General features: G+C 38.3%; 1 protein-coding gene across 10 annotated transcripts in view; it reads left to right on the top strand.

Moving 5' to 3' along the window:
- The window catches only part of dnmt3aa (DNA (cytosine-5-)-methyltransferase 3 alpha a), a 65128-nt gene that overhangs the window by 20615 nt on the left and 21648 nt on the right, over positions 1-22865 (top strand). For 8 of the 10 annotated variants that reach the window (XM_030405580.1, XM_030405577.1, XM_030405576.1 and 5 more), the window contains exons 4-6: positions 3510-3633; positions 3912-3949; positions 4108-4224. The exons of 1 other annotated variant lie outside the window; for it this stretch is intronic. In XM_030405580.1, coding sequence (XP_030261440.1) covers positions 3510-3633; positions 3912-3949; positions 4108-4224 — 279 coding nt within the window. Of the gene's footprint in view, positions 1-1398; positions 1722-3509; positions 3634-3911; positions 3950-4107; positions 4225-22865 lie in introns of those variants that run through there. One more of the 10 variants, XM_030405581.1, reaches the window with a different exon arrangement.

Below are 22865 nucleotides of genomic sequence, written 5' to 3'. Positions count from 1 at the left end.
GAGAGATGAAAGCCGTACCTTGGGCTGTAGTGATTACTGAAAGCACTTTAACTATTTTCTGACATTTTATGAACCTAAGGATTAATAGATCATTGAAATGATTGTTAGTTGCAGCCCCGTCAGTTTAACACATAAAAGTTGTACATCATCACAAACTGCAGCTTCTAAAATGACCATGAAGTTGAATCAACACCTGTATAAAAGGTTTTCAACAGAAACTAACGTGAAGGAAGGATCTGATAGGATTTAATGTATAACTATTGCATTAGACTGCATATAATGTCAGCTAGGTGTTCCTAATAAACTGACAGTTTGGTGCTGTTGAGGTAAAAATCAGCTGAGTGCATGAATTTGCTCCATTTATCCCACTTCTGTCTTATACTTTTTGAAAGTAATCATACCTCGGTAGACTACACAAGTAAATAGAAGACAATGATAAATGAACAATAATAATTTGAGATAAAAATCTGTAAATAAATGTAAAGGAATCAACTTATTTGTGATTCCTAGCTATTGTAAGGTTTGTGACGACAACCTTAACAACTTTGTTGGATTGTTTGAAAACTCAGTTAATCCAACAACTAGAGATAGCTATTTTGGCCGACATAGCCACAATAGCTATCTCTAATAATGACAACTGTTAGCCAGCAAAACTAAAAACAATAGATAGAATAGAATAAAAACAGATAAGAAGTATTGAGCTTGAAAATTAAGAGCACAATGGCTGCAGAAGTTATTCCTTCTAGAGGCTGCTATAGGGCAGAAATCTGAGAGAGTTTGGGCCATTCTCCAAATCATGTCACGTCCAAAACATAATCTGGAAGAGATTCACAGCCACTGTGATGTGTACTGCTAATAATAAGTGCCTGCTGTGCACATATTCCTGCACATACCTCCATCTGTCACACTGATATTGGAAACAGCTACACTACATTTTGGCCTGTCATCATTGATTTGCAATATTAGCTCAGTGTGACTGCTTATTTTATTATTTTGGGTGCACTATTGTTTTATTGTTTGCTGCATCCTGTTCTCTCTTTAGCCTCCCCTCGGGTATCATCAGAGTTTCATCCAACCCTAAAAACTGCCTTTGGTTAGATTGCTATATTGTGCAACACCCAGCTTAGGTTAGAGTCAGTGAAGTCAGGTACTTTCCACAATGTCTGTCTCTCAAGATCAAGGCTAGATGCTGAGAGAAGAGGAAGTGCAGGTCAGCAAGGAGTGCTTTGAAAAGCTGAAAGACAACAAAAACCACCAGTTTGCATAAAGAAGGTTCTGTCTGTCTCTGTCTGTGAGTTTAATCCTCAGTATGACTACAGGTAACGTTAGTCACGCTTAAAGATGTCTTCAGATTCACGCAATACTACTTTAAAGCTGCATTAAGCAATACGGTCATATTGAATCTCTGTGAGTCAACTTTGTAGTCTGCAGCCGCATTGAGGTCATAGTTTTGGTTCACCGGCCTAAACGAAACCCAACCAAAGCTCTGAAAAAAGGACGTGTACAACCAGCTCGCACAAGCCGATTGTACACTTCCTGTTGAGCACAAAATGGCGGAGAGGCGAAGTGGCTGAAGAACGTCGAAACATTTAGTAATCCAAAGACATCCAGATATTTTTCTCAGGATTTGTTGGACCAAACCAGGGCTGAATTGGATTTACATGCGACATGTGACCAAAAAGATGACTGCAAGTCCAGATTCCTCTGTTTCTGCTGAATGTGTAAGTAGTCAGTTGTTTGCTTAAAAGTTAGATGTAGGAGCTGAATTAGAGATTCTTTTGCCTCCTAATGTTAAAAATTGCTTAATGCAGCTTTAACTTCAGTTTGGGTTTATAGTACAATAAATGCTATGGCCATGTGTTCACATCAAGGGCACGTGTGCGCATGATAGACGCTTGTGCACTCATTTTATTTAATTTTAAGAAGCTTATTACTTTCGTCTTGTCATGATTTTGATTGTTTTGCGCACAGTTTTAATATACATGTGAGCTAATTTTTAACAGAGCACCCTGTTTATTTTTATGTAGCAAGTTTTACGCTGATGTCAACCACTTGACTCAAGTGTAGTTGACTGCTTTGAGTTATTTAGCTTGAATGTGTTTTTGTCTTTTATGCTTCCTGCAGTTTATTGATAAACAGAGTCTATGAAATGTCATAAACAGAAATGTCGCTGTTATCTTTTCAGTCACTTCACTTTTGTTTGAACAGTACATTTTCAAGTGTTTTGTCCCAATTTCAGTTAAACATGTCGCTAATAATTTTAAAATAAAAATGACTAAATCATTTTTACACAGTGAAAACACACTTTTAATGAGTTGTTGGAGATTTATTTGTCTTACTATCTGTTGACAACTCTCCAATAAAGTGCATTATTGTCAACAAAAAACACAAAATTAAAATTCAGAGCTGAATGGCTGTACTGTCGTCTATATTCAGACTGGAGACATCATAATCCTGCTGCCTTTTAGAGCGTGATGGTTAAACAAAAAACATGTTGATGAGTGGTAAATAAATGGCCTCATACAGTTCACGCACATAGCTTTTTGCAATTAGTTTAAAAACAGAAAGGTGCACATTAACGCAAATTATAATTTTTTGCGTATAGGTTTGATCATTTGGGTGCCTTTGAGCCTCCAAATATCCACCTATGTTTTAAAGCCTTGTTCCTGTTTGAGTGTGCTGGTGTAGTTAAATTTGCCCTGAGGCCCTTTTAGTCACCTTTTGTGTTCTCAGCCTTTTACAGGCCTTCTCACCTGCTCATTACAGCCTTTGTGGGCTTGTTAGCCCTAGCTAGCGTTAGCGTAGCCTTTGAGCTTGACATTCACCCCTGCTCTCCACTTTCTAAGTACAAATCTATAAAATCCATCTGCCTGTTAGCGACACACACACGTAAAAATCCTGCTGGCATTTTAGAGGGGACACAGAGTTTAGCATCATTAATGCAGCAGAGCTAATGGAAAAGCCATTGAATAAAAGACAGGATTATATACACGGAGATTGTTTGAGTGTATAATTAGACAAACCAGGTACCATCCTCTCAATGTTTTGCACTGTATACGTTATGTGTGTTGAAAAGTGTGAAATTTCAAGTATTTTTGGAGATTATTCTACTATATATGTAATTTAAAGCTAATTATATGAGGGGTTTGCATCATTTAACACAAGGAGCTCCTCCCACATGTGCTCATTAATCATCAGCACTGTTAACGATATCGAAGCTGCTCCCATTCTCGTGTGTGTTTGTGTGTGTGTTAATGGGAGCTGGAGGTGTTTATTATACTGATCCTATGCAGACACATTCTGCTAGGGCAGACTAATAGGTATGTAGCTCTTTGCGTGTGTGTGTGTATGCATGCTTTTTATGTGTGTGTGTGTGTGTGTGTGTGTGCGTATATAAGGTCTGTACATGTGTGTGTATAGTTATAATGTCTGTGCAGTCCTTTGATGAGTCTAGACGAGGACCAGCAGCAGTTTTCTCAGACCTAGACTGTTCTCCGTCTGTTTCCCAGGAGATGGCGACCTCTGACCCCTGTGCAAACGCCCCTCCAACCCCGCCAGAGGAGCCGGAGCCCTCCCCCTCCCCTCGCAAGAAGCGTGGGCGTCGGAAACTAGAGCAAAACGAGAAGAATAAGGGTATTGATTTAACACAAAGTCATGTAATTTTTTCACATATATGCAATAATTTGATGCTTAAAGGATGTGAAAAGTTACGGTCAAGTCTTTAGCACCTGTCAGTTTAATGGATATTTTAATAGTCAAATAAATTCCAGATTGCATTGTTTGAATGCATTTACATTTTAGATATGGATGCCATGGCTAAGTGATGAAACCATGACTTTACCTCCTCATTAAGGCTCTTGTTAAATCTGTACAAATGGCCCATTTCCTGTTTCCTTTTTCTCCTCCTGCAGACGAGCCAGATGACAGAAACTGTGACTCCCCCAGAGAGGTGAGAAAACCAGCCTCTGCCCTGCTTCTGATGGTTTTTACATAAAAAAAAAAGATGAAGAAAAATGACTCTCACAGTACAAGCAGATTTAAGAGTAGGCATGTGACAAGCTTTGTGTGTGTGTGTGTGTGTGTGTGTGTGTGTGTGTGTGTGTGCAGGTTGAGACTGGGAGGCTGCGGAGGAGGCCGGTCCCCAGAGTGACTTTCCAGGCTGGAGATCCGTACTACATCAGCAGGAGACAGAGAGAAGAATGGCTCAGCCGCTGGAAGATGGAGGTGGGAGAGAAACAGGTCTCTGTCTGTGTGAATTTAGAGCTACAGTAACATGGAGGCTTTTATTTCCTCTTGAATAAAACGCCTCATGTTGATGCCTCAATCAGACGCTTTTTTGACAGACTCATTTTTCATGTAAACACTCCACTGAATTACATTTTTAATTTAACTGGCTGACATTTCTGCTTGAGAGAGATTTGTATTCTTTTGAATTGGACCTGTAGACGGTCGCTTTGTATTGTAAAGCAACTACAGCAGAAGTCTTCTGTGGTTTTCTTTGTGCAGAAATGACTCGTCAAGTAAAGGGGAAATCCCTGTAAGATGTCAAATCCACCTCCACAACTGAAGTGCAGTGTGCTCAGTACTGGGTGATTCCGCTAAAAATGTTAATGATTAGCAGTTAAATTTTATGTGTCAGGGATATTAACACTGCTGTTTTTTTTGTTAAATGTTGATTTAACTCAAATAAAATGAGAGAGGACTCATAACAATTAACTATTGAAGGGTATTTTTTACTCTTAAAAAAATGAATGAAGCTAGTTCATTTTGCTTACATGACATACCCCGCTCACTGCTTCATTTATCTAATGCACACATCTTATCATAGTCGTTACTTTATTTTCACTCATGCTGCATGGCGGCTCCCACGCTGCTCACCTTAAAGCGATGCTGTCATTTGCTGCTTCTGCTGCAACCACTGCTACACTTCATAAAGCATTTCAAAGTAGCTTGGGAGCTCATCAACTAATAATTGACCCATCCTCAGTTCGCCCCAATTAGTTACTGTTGCAAGGTCGGACAGGCATGACAATGCCGGTCTCTTCTAGCCGGCTGCAGCAGTGTGTGTTAGATCCTTTCTGGGAGTCAGGCAATATAGCTTCAAGAAGTCAACAGCTAGGACTATAGGACGTGATGGAAGGATATATTCACGATGATATGTTTTATGAACATGGCAAAACATTGCACTGACCTAAGATGTACACAACCTGACATGTCGGTGAAGGTTGTGGCATCAACATAATGTTATGTTAAGTTTGAACACACGTAGGTGTCTTTAGTGAAGTTGTTATTGCTGCTAGTTTGACCACATTAAAACGAAAGGCAACTGGCTTGACCACAATCCACATCCACTCTTTACATCTGACAAAAGTTGTCTTTGGTTCTGGGAAGGCAATAAATACAACTCATTCCACATGATCAGGGCACCGGATGATGCCGATCAGCCTGGCTTCCAGTCTGGCCTGGTGGCCACTCTTGGTATTGCAGCAAAAGAATTACCATGCGGCCCAAAAAGCATTTTCGCCATAGATCACAGTTATAAAAGGGACATCTGTAAAACTGTTGACAGGACATCAAGAATTGCAAACAAGGTCATTTATGACTCTTTCTATTATGAATTTTTGATCTATGGAGGTTTATAATTTGTACAACAACCAGTAAGCTGGCTAGCATCTGGTATCTAGTTCTTCTCTATAAATCTATGGTCTAGCGTGCTAGAGGCCCCCCAGAAATATCTTTGGGCCATCTTGTTTTTCTTTTCAGTAAAGATAAACCTAGCACGTACAAGTTTAACAGGAAACAGTTTGGTTAGGGTCCCTAGCTTGTTCAACTGTTATTGGACCACAGAGTGACCCATGCAGGTTCAATTAGGCAAGTGTCAATTTCAGCAAAAACTTTAAGGTCCATTGTGTAGGATTTAGTGGCATCTGGTCATGTGATTCCAGATTACAGCTCACTGACTACCCCTCACCGCAACTTCCTACAGTGGTCCCCAAAATACGTCAATGACTCTCTTTAGAGTCAGTGTTTGGTTTTTCCACTCTGGGCTACTGCAGAAACATGGAGACGCAACATGACTCTGTGAGAGAAGACCTACTCTTTCTCTAGATCTGAAAGGCTCATTCAATTCCTAATTTCAGGTGATTATACACTGATGAAAACACAATTAGAAATATTATATTCCATTGCTGCCCTAAATCCACTCTGGACCTTTAAATGACTTCAATTAAGTAGTTTTAATTACTTAATCCATATATCGATTTTAAACTGCCTGCCTGGGTCCAGGTCATGGTAATTAAACTAATTATACCTTTAGTAATTATTATTATACACCTAGAAACTAGAGGGGAAATGTAAGAAAACAGTGACTATCATGTTTTGGCCACTGTGATTGCAAAACAGCTATCAAAGAGGTCTTTAAAATGTCTCCAGAAACCCTGCACACTGAAATACATTGTGCATTTTTAGACAATTACATTTAACTGAACATGACCAGAGTATTGTTTCAGAGCACTTTATGGTCCTTAAAAATATTCACGACTAATGAGATGCCCATATTTTTGTTGGAGCGCATCCTCAGCTTATATAATGCAGGACAATTGTCTGTTCTGATCCAAACCGTAAATACTTTGTCAAAGCCAAACCACTGACATTCAAGTATTTTTTTGTCAGCATTGTCATTAGTTGTTCGTAGTTGAATTTGCACATTGCGTTGACATTTTCTCCAGCCTCCATCATACTCTGTTTTGCAGTCTTCCTGCCCGTCTCCACTCTGTTGTGTGTATTTGTTTACACTGAAAGGGAGTGGACTTCCCTTCTATACAAACACACAGTTGGCTGGTGAAACAGCAACTGTGTTCCTTCGATTTCATTGCCTTTATTCAACTGTTGACAACGTGATGATGTGCCATTGAAAGCGAAAATGGTGCTTCGCCTTTCAGTGGCTGCAAATCCCTGTCAGGCACCGTTTGTGTTTTTAGAAGAATTCAGCTGTGGTTGATTTTGACATGAATCGCTCGAAAGTGCAGCGGTGGTAGACACCATTTCAGCTTTTCAGCACAGCCATAAAACAATCGGTTTCTAGCCTTTTTTTTCTCACTCAGCCCTGTCAGATGGGTTCATAGTCTTTGACTGAACTGTTTGATTTTAACTGCAGAGAGACACAGTGGCTGTGGTAGATCATAACATTTGAATTCATATAAAAGATAGTGATCCTCAAATTGTTGATGTTTTGGCTCAACTTTGCTTTTGTAGTACTACCACATGGAGTGGCAGAAGCTTGGTGTTTAAACCATCTGTCCTTTACTCTTAGCTATTTTTACTTTTCTGCCTGCTTGATAACAAAAGACATACCATTAAATCCAACATGGTCATGTCTATTTCTTGAAATCTGGGGGATTAAATGACATCAAGTGGATTCTGCATTCTCATACGTACTTTCATACTCATTTGGATATGTATGACTAAATATCTTTAAAAATATATTTTTTAGTTATTTAGGGATTTAGTATTCTCCGCTGCATAACTGTATAGAAAACTTTGAAAACAACTATTGGATATATTTAAAAATGCCATGAAGTTATTTCTTTTTAATGCTAATTTATAGTTAGGCCGGTGGTTGGAGAAAAGTTTCTTAAGTGGGTGGTGATCTCAGGGACGTGCACATGATTATAGAGGGGCAGGGGCTCAAACTCAGGAAAGGGCAGTACGTGCGCGCGCAGTTGCCATTTCTTTTGTGTCAACAAATTATTGTCAATATGATTTTATTCACATTATCATAATACTGAGGTTTGGAAGATATGCAATTCAGCTGCAATTCTTAAAAAGCAATAAAACACTGGTTTATTATTAGGCTATGAGGCAGCTCTCTCTCTCTCTCTCTCTCTCTCTCTCTCTCTCTCTCTCTCTCTCTCTCTCTCCTCTGTGAGAGACAGAGCCAAGCAGCGGACAGAAACGCGGCTTTAGGCTCAACACACTAACAACACCATATTACGTATGAAATTCGTACGGTAGATAACCGTGTTTTTATACTGCCGTTTTTTTTACAGCCCTATGCACAACAGGAATTTATTTATTCATTAACAAAACACACAAAAATGGCACTTTATAATACGAGGGAAAAATGGCAGGGGCTCAAGCACCCCTTGGGCCTTATGTGTGCACATGCCTGGGTGCTCTGCTGGAGGAATTTAGACTCATGACTACAGTATTTCTAAAAAATCTTGCTGCTGGCTCTGTGGAAACCTCTTTTTTGTACTCTCTCAATTGCAACATGTGCTGTTAAGATGTTACAGCTGACTCAGGTATGTGTTTGTTGGTGCTATGGACCTCTTATGAGATGTGTCCCCAATAAAGTTTGAATTGAATTGAAATTGAATCGTGGGAAACTGAGCCATGTTGTGCAGCCGACCTGTGATAGCTTGAATGTTACTTGTCATTGGAACACTCAGTTTATCAGACAAAGCCCAATTTGAATTCCTATTTGGTTAGTTTTTCTCTCCTAAACACAATTTATTGGCCTAAAATGAATAATAAGTGGTAATTAAAAAAATTAATTAAGGGAGTTACTTTGACAGATGGTGAAACCTCAAGTATTGTCAACCACATTATGAAAACGAAGGTCTGACAAAACACAACACTCAATTTAAATCAGCTAAAATCTAAATTAATATTAACATCAACAACTTGTATGAAAAGGGGGAGAGTGGTTGCTTGTTTTGTTTTCTGCCCACAACTAAACTGTCTTAGTTCTCTCATTACTCTCATCAACATGGTCATTTGGCCGAAAGAGGTACATGTTGTCAGTGAAAAAGCACAGCACTTCACCTTCCTAGCACCAGACGGCAGACAGTGGTGAAGCCAGCAACAAGTCGATCAACATGGTGGAGCATTTAGCATCTAAAGAGTCACAAAATTATGTCAGAAGGTGGAGGAGACCAAAAACAGAGCTAAAAGAAGAGTAAACATTGGATGTATATTCACCATGTTGCCAGAGATACTTATCCTTATTGCTAATGCTCATGCATGTCTCCCACATGTATAAATAAGCAGCTGTTGACTATAACTTAAAAGGTTGAGAATATGTTTTGTTTTTACAACTTATTCTGCTGCCCTGAAGTGCCCAAAAAGAAACACATGCATGCACTCATAAAGTATTAATATCTGGCACCAGTGTACAGAGAAGACACTACAATACACTTGGGAAGATACAGTGCTTCTATGCTGTAACCTAGAGAGGGAGAATGTGTGAGAAAGTTTCTGAAGAAGACATTCAAGAGAGATGAATTGATTGATAGACAGGCTGTAGGTAACACACAAGGATGTGAGTGTGTGTGATGTACAGCCCGTAGTGTGTGAGAGCAGGAGGAGAGGAGGTCTGCAAAAGTTATGAAGAGGATGGTTTAGAAAATAAACATCTTTCATGCATAATTGAACAATGTGTAAAAACACACCCAGCAGTAGTTGGTTGAACTGTAGACTGTTGCATGAGAATGCGACAGCTGGAGAGAGAGAGAGAGAGAGAGAGAGAGAGAGAGAGTGAGAGAGGTACCATAGAGGGAGGTAATGAATGTGTGACTTCCCGTCAACACTTTCTTCTCACTTACTGACTCATCATCTACTCTCCATGAGCATAAGTGATGTTTTTTTGGCATGGCATGAATGGAGTGTAATAAACTGAGACTAAAGGATTGGCTCTCGTCATAACTTTATATTTATTGGAATGGAAAGAAGGATGATAGAGTTTAACAATATAGTGAATGAAAGTCAACAAAAAGTAAATGACGAACAAATAAACAATTCTTTGATGGGAATAAAGGATGGAAATGCAGAAAAAGGAAAGCAAAAATGGAAGTAGTATTTCGATCCCTATCCTCTGAAGTAAAAGGATCATACATTCGTACACATGGAGCCCGACCAAATAGCCTATAATACATACTGTATAGCCGTATTTCTTTTGGATTCAAAGAAATCAGTGCAATGAGTGAGGTTTAGTGTTTCAGTTTACTGATGTCATTTAAGACGACACAGTGTATTGATAAACTGTAAGATATCCTGTCTCCATTACATATTTAAGGGTTTAATATCCATATTTGAGGAATCGCTGCAAAACATGTGTGTCTATCAGCCAATATATCAATATCAGGATTGTTTTACTCTCTAATATCCCTTCATCTTCAGCACTCCGCCACAAAAAAACTGTTTTATTTTTATGCCGTATCAAACCTGGATAAGTTGGAATCTGACAGCCATTAATGACATATTTTCACTGATGGTCTAATATAATCAGTTTCCTAATCAATCAAATGTAGTGTAACTAATTCCTCCTGGCCTCCAGCTGCCTGTTAGAGATTTCCCACGTTTTGGTAGAGCTGCTGACAAATCATAGACATCAGAAACCTGACAAGGAGCTCTAATGACACACTGTCTTTGTATGGTGCCAAAAGTCAGAAAGATTGGGATGAACTGGTTTAACCTGTAACAATGCATTGTGTCTTACATTCTTTTCATTTGTTCACCTTAATTGTAACCAAAATCAGCAGCTGTTCAGTAGATGTCAAGGGGTCAAAAGTGCATATTTCTCTCTTGAATTTTATGAAGTAGGAGCGTAAAGCACCATAAAATGGAGATACTCAAAGTTAAGTACCTCAGAAGTGTGCAAAAGTGCAATTCTTGTGAAAAGAAACCGAGCAAGGAAATTATGGAGGATGAATAAATCGAGAAGGATTTAAAAGGAAAGCAGAAGTGCTACAGAACAGATGAAAGAAGGAATGAATAGAAGGGAGAAAGATGAAAGAATGCAGAGAGAAAGAAACAAATGAAGGCAGGCAAGAAAAATAGAGACTTAACTGCGATGTAAAGCGAGGACAGAGACAGATATTGACAAATTGTAGGGGGGGGAGAGAAGAGAGAGAAAAACTGAGAGTGTATGTGTGTGTTTGACAGAGAGAGGTGAAATCAGCGACAGAGACAGAGGTTAACCAGTTCCAGGTTTCTGCCTATGCGTGCATGTGTGCGTATGTGTGTGTGCGTGTGTGTGTGTGTGCGTATGTGTGTGTGTGTGTGTGTTTGCTCTGTCAGTCAGCTGAACTGCAGCCAGCTGTTAACACCCCCATCAATATCCCACATTGCTGCTGTCTGAAGGAAACCTGGTAACTCAACAAAAGTCTTTTCCATTTTGGCATCTTTTCCACTTCACGTCTAAAGTTTCAGCCAAGAAAATAAACATTGAGTTGGGGTACGATGCACTGTAATATATTTAAGAGTGTAGTTTTTTCCCCCTTTAGAATAGAAACCGTTGCCTTACCCTCATTTTGTGCTGATTTGATTTAGTGAGTCACACGCCAAACACACACTCAGCTGTGACTCTATTTTGACCTCTAACCACTCGACGTGATGTGCAGGACCGCAGAGACATAATCTGAAACTTTCTATAACAATCTGGTAAATGATGACTGATAGACAACATAATAGATACAAATGAAGACTTTCAAATGAGCAAAAGCAAACTATCTGAATGCATTGTGTTATTCTTCAGGCCTAACGAATGTGTGAGGTTAATTTGCCTCCTCTTAAAACATCTGTAAAGCTGATTGTTCTATTATTTTAAAAACTTCATTGTTTACGTCCTTGTTTACATCAGCTGGCAGTCTTCTTTTCAATCTTCTGCGGGCGCTTGTTACCACCACCATCTGTTGAGTGTTTTGTGGCTTACTTGTAGTGCTGCAGCCAACTGATTAATGTGCTGATTTAATTATCAATTATGTCAATAAAATGTAAAAAAAAAAAAAAAAATAGAGGAACATGCCTGTTATTATTTCCCAGAGTTTAGTTGATATCTAAATACACCACCGAAACATTTTAGCTTGAAAAGAAAAATTATTCATCTAATGTCAAAACATTTATACAACAACATTTATACAACAAGCTAATTTCCTCTACGCTTGAACACTTCAATTTTATTCTTTTGGACATGTTTGAAGATTTCAGCCTTCTCTCTTCAAGAGCGCTGGCACTTGTTTAGTGCATCACACTGAGCATGCAAATATTTGTATGTAAAGTCAGATATGTTAGGACAAGCAAAGATATCAAACATTTGCTGCTTCCAGCTTCTTAATCATCCCTGGTCGATTATTGGGGCTGATACTCATAATTTTTCTGATGATCTGTGATTTTGCTGTCAGACTGCTGACCAAATAAACTCATTTAAAATGTGTTGCTTTGGCTCTGATGCAACAAAGTCTCACACAATGTCCCACCCAAGACAATATCTGATAAACCAATATCAATACTGATCGAAAGATCAGAGAAAAGAGTATAATTTTTTTCTGTCGCTTTTCAGTCACCTTGATTTGTAATAATCGTGTCAGTCCTGAGAAAGCCACATCGGTTGATCCATAGTTAAAAGGCAATTATTTGCTACCACCTTCACTGTAATGACCTGTATATGTTATTGTTTTACTTGTCTTTACTTTCCTTTCTCTAACTCTAAACCGTTGCACGTGACTTGTTATCTGTACTTTTTTTGTGTGTAGGCCTGTTTGTGTATGTTAGGTCCTGACCCTAACACATCCCCTCGCCTTGTCAACTCTGAAGCTTACCTAACCTTTGACCTCAGTGCACATACACACAACTGACACACACACATGTAAACACTAGCTTGGATTTGTGTGTGTATATGTGTGTCGTCATCACCTTTAACCCCCCGGGGCTACCAGACATAACTCCACACCACCGCACGCTGTGCGTGTGTGTGTGTTTTGTTGAAGTCCACCTAAACATCTGTTAGGTGAAGGAGCCAGTAAATCACACACTTCACCACTGGCCAATCAGCATGGAGCGAGAGGGTAAAGACGACTCGAGTGTGTCCGAGGAGACACACAGAGAGAAAAGTGTAGGAGAAAGAGGAGGAGGAGGAGGTGAGAGAAGAAAATGACAGACAGAAAGAGAGCCAGGGAGGAAGGGTTGCAGATACAGAGCTGCCATGTCCGGTCTGTAAGTGATTTCATCCTCTTTCTTCTTCATGTGTTGCAGAGTATGTAAAACGTGTGAAATGTGTTAAGGTTGTGTTTTAAAATAAGACGTGTTACAAGCTGCTATCAAGATGTTAATTCATGGCAAGTTGTTTGCAGGCAGGGTTTCCTTTTGTTAGCTGAACTAAAATAGTGTGTAATTTAGTTTTTTTGTGTTTTCTGGTGCAGAAACACATTTAGAGGAGACTGTGATTGGACTGAACAGACCTTATTTTCTTTTATTTCTCTTTACTTCACCTGAAGACTTGCCACTTTAAAAATAAGGAACAAGGATAATGTGCACAAGATGTTTCCTACTTTCAATGAGGGAAAAAGATTGCCAATGGAACTAATCCAAATGGTCTTAAAAAAAAACTATGTTATATCTGAAATGTTACCTTCCAGGTGATTGTGATCAGACAATTTAGTTTTTTTGCAGTGTAGCTTAATGTTTGTTTGAATGAAGATGGAAGTTCATGTAGAGAAAACTAAATTACTATATAACTATATGATAGTATATAATGAAAGAATCTGTGAGAGCCATATTCACAGTTGGTACATTACAGTTTTCTCTGGATGTAACACGATCAAGCTTGGTAAATCACAGTGTCAGACGCAGTTCCCAACCTTTGACAAAACAAAACAACCTCTACTTGTGACCCATCATCATCGATTGCAAACAGTATGTCACAATTGTGACCGCCGTCAACAAAGATTTTTTTTCCCCTTCTTTTAGAGTCACAAAGAAACCAAGGTGTTCAGTTATTTGCTAGGAAAAGGAAAGATTGGAAGGAGCAAATGATATATCAAAATAGTTCACGAGAAAGCAGGAAAAAAAATAGAATGATATTGAACCAAAGTAGAAGTTAATGATGTTAACAATTTCAAACATCACCAAGCCACCAAATCATCATGTTGCAAGGATAAGATCAGAGTTGGAATTGTCCTTAAACAGACACTTGTTGTTTAGTCAGATTTACTTGTTTGTTGGTTTTGTTAAGAGCAAGGTTCAAATTAAAAGCCTTCTCCACTTTTCCTCTCCCCATAAAAGCTGTGCAAATGGTTTCCAAATATGTTAATAATTGGAAAATAAGACCAAATCACCAGCCTATTACACTGCAGTGTTAACATCAGGTTTTAGACAGTTGTTTGATCAATTTAATCACAAAAATACTTTACTCGTTCACTTTGGTTGGATTACCAGTTTCATAAAACCTTTATCTTCATGACTTATACATCTATTCACTCATTGTGACAACTTTTGATTTTCATAAGTAGGATAAAGGGACTACAACTATGATTTAATTTTACAATCTTGTGTTGCATAATGACTTTTAAATTGAATCTTGAATCTTGAAGCAGTTCCCAGTTTTCCTCGGCCTTGAACAACATGCAAAGTGATTTCTAATATGTTAACAATTGGAAAACAACACAAAGCCACCAGATTATTGCCCCGCTATCAGGTCAGACATTTCAGTGTTGTCGTTAAACATTCACACAGATGTTCTTTGGTGCATTTCATTATAAGAGACCTCGGGAGAGCTTCATGGAAAACCACTGATTGTTTCCTTAAACATGTCCCACGGCTGCGATCGATGCTAATGAAAGCGCAGTCACTTGGTGTGTTGCCTATTGATGTGAGAGGGGGTCTTTACTGCTCTCTTGATTGTACTCTGTGTGTTTGTTGGGCAACGTGGGGTCCATCTCGAGGTCAGGGTCAGTCACGCTCATAAAGGGGGCGTGGTTTGAGAAATGGCCCACTGGCGAGGTCGTGGGGTGAGGGGTCGGAAGTCAAGGGGGCGGCACTAAGAGTGAAATCTCTGACCAGGCCACGGGGTTCGCCAAAGTTCAAAGTCGTAACTCACAGTGCTACAACCTCTCTCCGCCTTTATTTGTCCCTCACGTGAAAACACACATGCCTGCGCGGTTTCATTTCCTGTAACAATACCAAGACGGTCTATTGATCTTTTTTATTCTAACATGACATCAACAATCATTATATAACGCAAACACTAATATACACGTACATGTTCGAGCATGGATCCAGGAACTGCAGCAGGCGAGCTGCAGCACCCCCTTATTATTATCAGCTATGAGGGAGGAAGAGCTGCATTATTATTATAAACCACGAGGCTGTTTTCGCTGGTGTTAACATGCTTCACATGGGGACAGGTCCAGTCCACACCTGGCATTAGGCGTTTCGACATGCATCTCGAGTGACCACTTGGGATCAGATCACGCCTCCTCGCTTTATATGCTAATAAACAAGTACATCACTGAGACAAACAGACACAATGTTTTTTTACAAAGAAAAATATAACTTAATATACATCTTTACAAGAAGACCCCAAAAATTCAGATTTCTTTCACAGACAGTGTTTCACAAAGTTTAGAAAGTTTCTCAGGCCTTCTGAATAGACATGATGTTCACTGTTGAAGCTTTGAATGAGGCCCTGCAGAGTGGAAGCCTCCCAGTCTAAATGCTGTCAACTGACCTATTTATTGTACTCTTTGTGGGTTAGTAGGTGATTTGAAATTGCACATGTCGCAGTGAATTTGCTCTATTCTTCAGCTCAGTATACAGAATTGTTGGGGAAACAGACTAGTATTTAACAAAATGTCCTACTTTAAAAAAAACAAGTTACACTGTATTGTACATACCATTTCTGTAGATGTCTGCAATTAAATTGTGTTATAAGCTCTGAAAAATTAAACTTTTATGGTGCAGTCAATCATCAGATGGCTGTGATACAAGAATCAAGCAGAGCTGCAGGCTCTTGTCTTTTTTGGGCCCACTCTGTGGCTGTATGACGCTGACCTGTTTCAGACCAGAGTGTTGCATTTAAACCTGAGCAGATGAATACATCAATGAGTCATCTGCATCCCTGGAAGCAGCAGAGCTTCCTGATGGAGTGTTCAATCAACGAATGTTGCCAGGCAACAAACGCAGTTTCATCCAAGTGAGCAGGATTTTGGCTGATGTCTCACAGCAACACGAGTCAGGTCCAAGTCCTCTAACGAGCTGATCCGGTCCAGATGCTGACAGAAATTATCAAGTTTCCTTCACAACAACAGCAACAACAGCGTGTAAGTGTATAAATGACTGCTACAGGAAGATTTTCTCCTTAATGAAGAAAATAGTGATACTAAATTATTAATACTTGAAAGTACAAATGAGAATATAGTAAGTCTTGTTCAGGTCAGCTGAGTTCAATACAACTTCATTTATCCCTGCAAAGGCATTGTGTGCAGCAAGGTCAACAAAAACACAAGAAATTAATAAAAAACAAGCCAACAAAAAACATATGTATGTGAACTGGCATTGAATAAATAAATAATAGAGCTTTTTGCGTTAAAAGATTCAGATTATTGGTATGCACATTTTTTGCAACGATCATCAAATGTGATTATTAAACTAAAAGATATTTAACGACAGCAAGACATTTTACCATGTAACTATAAACTTTTCTGTCTAAAATGAAACCAGTGCACTGAAACAGTGAACCTCCATGGGAATTTAATGGTTATAAATCACCCCAAAGCAATTTCTCTGAATTCAAACCACTGAATAGGGAAAGTTTGCAGACCGAGACATATCGGACAACAAGTGTACTGATACCGATATGGGTATGGATATCCTGCTTACATCAGCAAGGTATCCAGGCTATAATAAATAATATAGATATCTTTAAAACATACAACAAATAAGCTGTACAAAAGTATATGATTTATTAACTTTACAGATAAATTAAACATAAAAGGTATAGACACACTGATATCACTTTACTCTTTTACATAACATTAAAATATATTCTCAAATTAGCATTAATAACTAAATATAAATAATTTTGATATTGTCTGACTGTTCTGCCTGTTCTGATACTTGCTTCTACACACCTCCTTATAATAATCACATTACTGATGATTACTGATAATCAGAAATGTCATTGTATTTAGATTTTGTTACAGTACCAACAGTCAGTCCTACACACTTGTCACAACTTTGATATTTTTCGTCGAAATTATTGTGATATTTGATTTTGCTGCCCAGTCTTGGCATTTATTGAATGAAGTGCCTTTGAGAAGATTATTTAGATATATATCAAGTGTTATTTTAAGGCCGTATTGATCTGACCTACATCAAAGTGTTCCCAAAATGTGATACATACAAGCATGAAAATGTAAAAGTTACATGAGTTTAAAGCAGAAGAATACACTCAGACAAAACCTTTTTCTGCATGTACCAAATCCATACTATATTGCTCATTCTATTAAACTCTCTTAACATTACTGAATTTCTCATACGGGGGATCAATAAAGGTACGTCTCGATTATCTTATCGTCTTATCTTACTTTTAAATACTATTTTATACTTAAAGGCAATGGTACAAAATCAATCAAACATTGGTATGTCACTCTCCATTAAACTAGATAAATAAACAGCACATGTCTTTAAGATTCAATACTTTTTTCCCTAAGATGTTTTGAGGTTCTCACCACCCACAATTAATTAAAATTTGTTCCAGCTGTGAGCAGCTCCTCCATTTCCTCTGTGCACTGCTTTGTGTCAGAATAGTGTTCATCAACAACACGCTTAAACACATTTTGTTTATAAGTCATCTAGTTTGAGTATCCTTCATGTTGTCAGTTCTGCAGCACATCATCAAAATATTCTTCTTCCTCGTCTCAAAAATTGTTTGTAGTTTTGTTGTGGGCCTCACTGATACTTTTGAGTTTCGATGTAGGAATTTAAAGTCCACGCATTTTTTCCCAAGCATTCCAGATGTTTTAGAAACTGGTGACGACATATGGAGTTTCCCTTACAGCGCACATATATGTGTGAGTGTTGTGTCAGTGTGTTTGTGTGTGTGGTCTGTCTACGATCCATGTAACAGGCTGATTAGGATTTTATGAGGTCGAAGGTCAACAGGAGCTGGGAAGAGTGACCCTGTTGCCTCGGGGTCAAACAGAGGAGAGAACTGTCACGACCCGACAACTCTCACTTTTACTGTCTCCTCCACGTGGATTTATGCCGACATCCCTCCCCTTCTTTCTGTGTGTTTCTTCCCCTCTGTATATTTTCTCTTTTTTCTCAAGGAATTTAGCAGAATGTGTTCCCACCAAATTCTATCACACGTTCATTGTATTAGATGGTGGTTTTTCAGACCAGCTAAAGTGGAAACCAAATTGTTCTCTCCAGTGTTAGAAAACCAAAAAGGAAGAATGTTGTTTAGATCATGGAAAGGCTCTTGTGCGAGCCGTGGGACTTTACATCAGGGCCAGTGAGATTTGTGCAGTTTAGAAAGCAGTGAGGTCATGATTATTTTTAAATTTGTCTCTTTTGATGCCAAGCGTTAGCCGATGTCCTGTCTTTCCCTGGACTCCACGGTTACATCCCCTACAATCAAAACATAGCTGCGGTAACACTGACAATGTTTCTTCAACCTGATTGAAATCATTCTGATAAGAGATATCATGACATGCGTAAAGTGTTTCCACTTTAATCAGCCAATATACATTGGCCCATGAGGCACAGGCACCTATAAATTGACAGATTTTTTATTTATTTATTTTTTTTTTTTTACCGTCTATTTATTGATTTTTGAAAAGTGCTACAGAAATATAACAGGACAAACTTACAAATAACAAATGCAAGAAAAAGGAAATAACAAACACTAAGGACACCAAAACACAGTTAAACTGCCACACCCTTGAAATAGCGGCAACAGTATTTGACATGATAAATCAGATTTCCACCTGATGTGATATATTTCCTTCAGCCACTAGTCATAGATTTCCAGAATTGTAGCAGCAGTTTTCTGGCTGGTAGTGTGGATAGACCGATGGCCTGGGCTTCATACCTGTCCTCCACTCTAGCTGACTCCATGACCCCAAATAACGTGGGAAAGTGACAGATTTCTGAATGGAATTTTCCTCGTTTAGTTCTTTGTGGAGCTAGCTAGATCATATCAAATCAAATCAGTTTTATGCATGCAGCCCAAAATCACAATCACTTTGACTCATTGGGCTTTGCATTATGTACAGTGAATGACATCAGTGAAAAGAGGCCCTGCCAAGAACAGGTGGACTGAATGCAAAAGTTAATATTTATAAAGCTGTAGTTATGTTTAGCTCCAGGTCATTTTTAAAGGTCTTACAGTGATCTTGTTTTGTTACACCGTACAGAAACTTGTTCACACCACCTAATGTTATCCTAATGTGTCATGAAGATAAAGAATATACCACCCATCAGAAACCCATTGATCAAGATTGAGCCAGTCTCTTCCAAGTGAGGTGGTAACATGATGCATTTCTATTCAGATTTGGTTAATGTTCAGATTTAGGATCTGTGTGAACGTAACTAGTGTAAGCATTACTGTGACTTTTAGCTTTTTTAGCTTCTGTTTGTTTTAGTCGATTTGTCTGTTTGATAAAGGTGGCCATTATTTCTTAAATGAGGTTAAAGTGGTACCAAACTTAAATAGAATGTAGAGACACTTTGTTGTTTCACATCATACTTGGAAAGTATGTTCCTTGAAGGTCAAGATTTGACACAAGCAACTTCTAAAATGTATGAATGATGCAAAAAAAACAAAAAACAATTGATAGAAACTACTTAAAAATAGCTCCACTTTAATGAGTGAAAACATTGAAATACTTGACTAAAATACTTTGATACTGTCATCCTTTAAAGACTGCCAGTTTGGGATTTACACTTATTCACTTTCACACTGAATGTTAGACGGGAAGATCGATACCACTGTCATGTCTGTCCATTAAATATGAAGCTACAGTCAGAATTAGCTTAGCTTAGCATAAGGACTGAAAACAAAGGGAAACAGCTAGCCTGGCTCAGTCCAAAGCTGTCAAAATCAGGTTCAGGTTGCAGTTTCATCTGGAGGGGATGTGGGAAATCTCTGCTCCCCGCCAAGAAGAAGTTCCACATATAAATGTTTTAATGACCTTTTTGCTTTTACACTTCGGTTTTACAAACTAGATACGTTAAAATGAGTGAGCTTCAGATTTTGTGGTATGATTTCAGAGACACAGGGTTTCCCCACTATTCCTCTTTACGCTAAGCTAAGCTAAGCTAAGCTAAGCTAACTAGCTGCTGGATGTAGCCTTAGATATAATGGACGGATGTCAGAGAGTTATCACTTAACTTCATGCAAGAAAGTGAACAAGGGTATTTCCCAAACTACCCTAAGTTCATTTTTGTGCCGATGCTACACTTTACACTGCTGCTCAAATAAAGTTATAAATGCAGGACTTTTACTTGTTATGGTGTGTTTTTGTTGTGATATAGGTACTTTCGCTTGAGTAAAAAATCTGAACACTTTCGTAAACTTGATACATTTTTGGTTAAATCATTATTGTAGTATGGCCACGAGTTATTATTTGTAAAACTGACTTTAAAACATAACCTACTGCACTCTTCCCTCAGTCTTCTGCTCAACATGCTCCACTTTCTCTGTCCCTATTATATTCCTCAGTTTTATAATATAATCCTATTTACCCTCTCTCGCTCTCCTCACTCTGTCTCTCTGAACCCGCTGAACTGCCTCCCCACCGCACCCTTTCTCCCCACTCACTTCCTGTTTAGAGGAACAATTAAAGGATTGTTCCTACGGCCTGGGGCACTAAGGCCTTGATCTGGAGCAGCCGTCACATCAGCTGGAAAGACCCACATGAAACATCAATTACAGAGCCTCCTTGAAGGGCAGTGTTTTCCTGTAGACCCAACAAGAATAAAACATGAAGGTTATGACAGATTGGGAACTTTTGAGGAAACCCAGGCAAGGGGGATGATCCTCTCAGAAGGTGCCGGACAGTGAGACATGATCAGTGACAACGGCTTGTGATGTCCAAGTACGCAGAAAGGCTTATAAGATGGATGATATGATAGTCGACAAATGTACTTAAAAGGTTGACTGCTGTAAAAAAAGTTATATTTTTACTTGATAAAAGAGCTTAGTGAGTAATCTGTTATCTAATCGTATCAGCACTAGTGGAGGAGGCTATAGAGAGTATGTGGAGGCATTTTCCCTGAAGGGGAATTTGACAAATATTCAGCCATAAATGGTGAATCCTGTTGACTTGGTGCTGGTGCTGTTGGAAGAATAACAGGGAAATTTGTTTGCCTTGTAATTATGTGAAAATGCCAGAGGACTGTTCTCACAGAAATAATTTATTAAGAAAAGCATTTCCCCAGTACCAAAAAAATAAAAGAAATCACTCCCTCAAATGAAAGTGAAAAATCATTTAAAGTCAGTGTGTCACCACGCGGCACATTCTATCTGTTTGTTGTTTTCTTCTTGTGTGAATTTTCAATTAGCTTGCGGTGGATTCATGAGGAATTATTGCCTATTTAACTTGAGTGCTTGTCCCACAGAAGCCCTGCACGTGCAGCCTCTTTGTACTGTACTTATCTAGGTTTGAAATTTACAGAACAAGTCCAGTCATAAATCAAACAATAGATCACAATAAAACAATGGTTAAGGTGCAGAGACTGATAAGGTTTTTTAAGTTAGGGTTAAGTATTACTTTATGGAAGCCCTAAATAAACATGGGTCAAACATATTATTTCCCCAAGTTTCCGGTGTTGTCCGTTTTCTTGAGATCACAAATTATTTATGTCATTGTCACTGAGATACACGAGATAACAGAATAATTGTATTGAGATCTCGAGAAAACAAATTTTGTTCATGTCATTATTCCCGAGACAACGAGATTATCATCATTACGAGAAGACGACGTCATGAGATCCATAAGAGTGGACAACTGCATGCAAACTGCTCTGTGATGTGGGTCCGTGAGTCTTAAAGCAAAAATGTTGCTATTTGAATATTTCCTTTATTCATTTGAAAGGAGAATATTTACAATGTACTACTGTAAAGAATAGGTAGGTAGAACAATGGTATTATCATAGTAATATAATGTAGTGCTTTTTTCCACACAAACACTTCAGAGTGAGACACTATGGCACAACAGTCTTACTGTGATCAGCTTTGTTACTGTATAATAGGCTACAACCTTTTGTTGGCCCTGGGACAAGAATGTAAATGAATAAAAAAGACTGAGGTACAAATCGATAATAGGTACTCCTTGATCTGAAATTTCATCACAGTCATGATGCAGTGTATGCATGGCACTGTTGATTAAATCAACTTTAAGCGATAAGTAAAAAGAGGGAACAACCTTTTTTTTCTCATGATAGCAGGTTTTTTTAATCTCGTTATCTTGGGATAACAAAACTTGTTATCTCAAGAAAACACGCTTTCTTCTTATACTGTAATAATCAACATGCATGCATTAAAAAAACAATTGAATCTCTGGCTGTTTTAGCCGTTTTAATTGAAACCCTTTTGACAACACCAGTCAAAATGTCATATGGGATAAAGTTAATTAATTTTCAATGAGCAGCATTATTAAAATGTGTTCTAAGATCACAGAAGGAACTTGACCTCTTTTTTCCATCAACAAATCCTTAAGAAAGTATTTTAGCTTCCTCTGGACATTTTCTTGTTGGTGAAGCTTCTCTGTTATCTGTTGAGTTTACTGGGGGTTTTTTCTATTGTATTAATTGATGATCAAACTATTTATTAACGTTTTCCCTTTATTATAGGTTAATTTAATCTACTGAACTCCTTAGCATATTTAATTAGAATTTTTTATTGTATGTTATCATTATTTCATGTATTTATTATCTATTTTTGTGTCGCATGTTATTGTTATTATTATTATTATTATTTTTTGGTGTGTGTGCAAGGCAAGCTGTTATGTTGCCCCGATGGAATTTATAAAGTTAAGTCACTTATACTGTACTTAATAAATACATAAAGTGAGTCATTAGCC

Source organism: Sparus aurata, chromosome 22 (assembly GCF_900880675.1).
Source record: "Sparus aurata chromosome 22, fSpaAur1.1, whole genome shotgun sequence".
Taxonomy (NCBI): Eukaryota; Metazoa; Chordata; class Actinopteri; order Spariformes; family Sparidae; genus Sparus; species Sparus aurata.
This window is presented reverse-complemented; position numbering and strand designations above follow the sequence as displayed.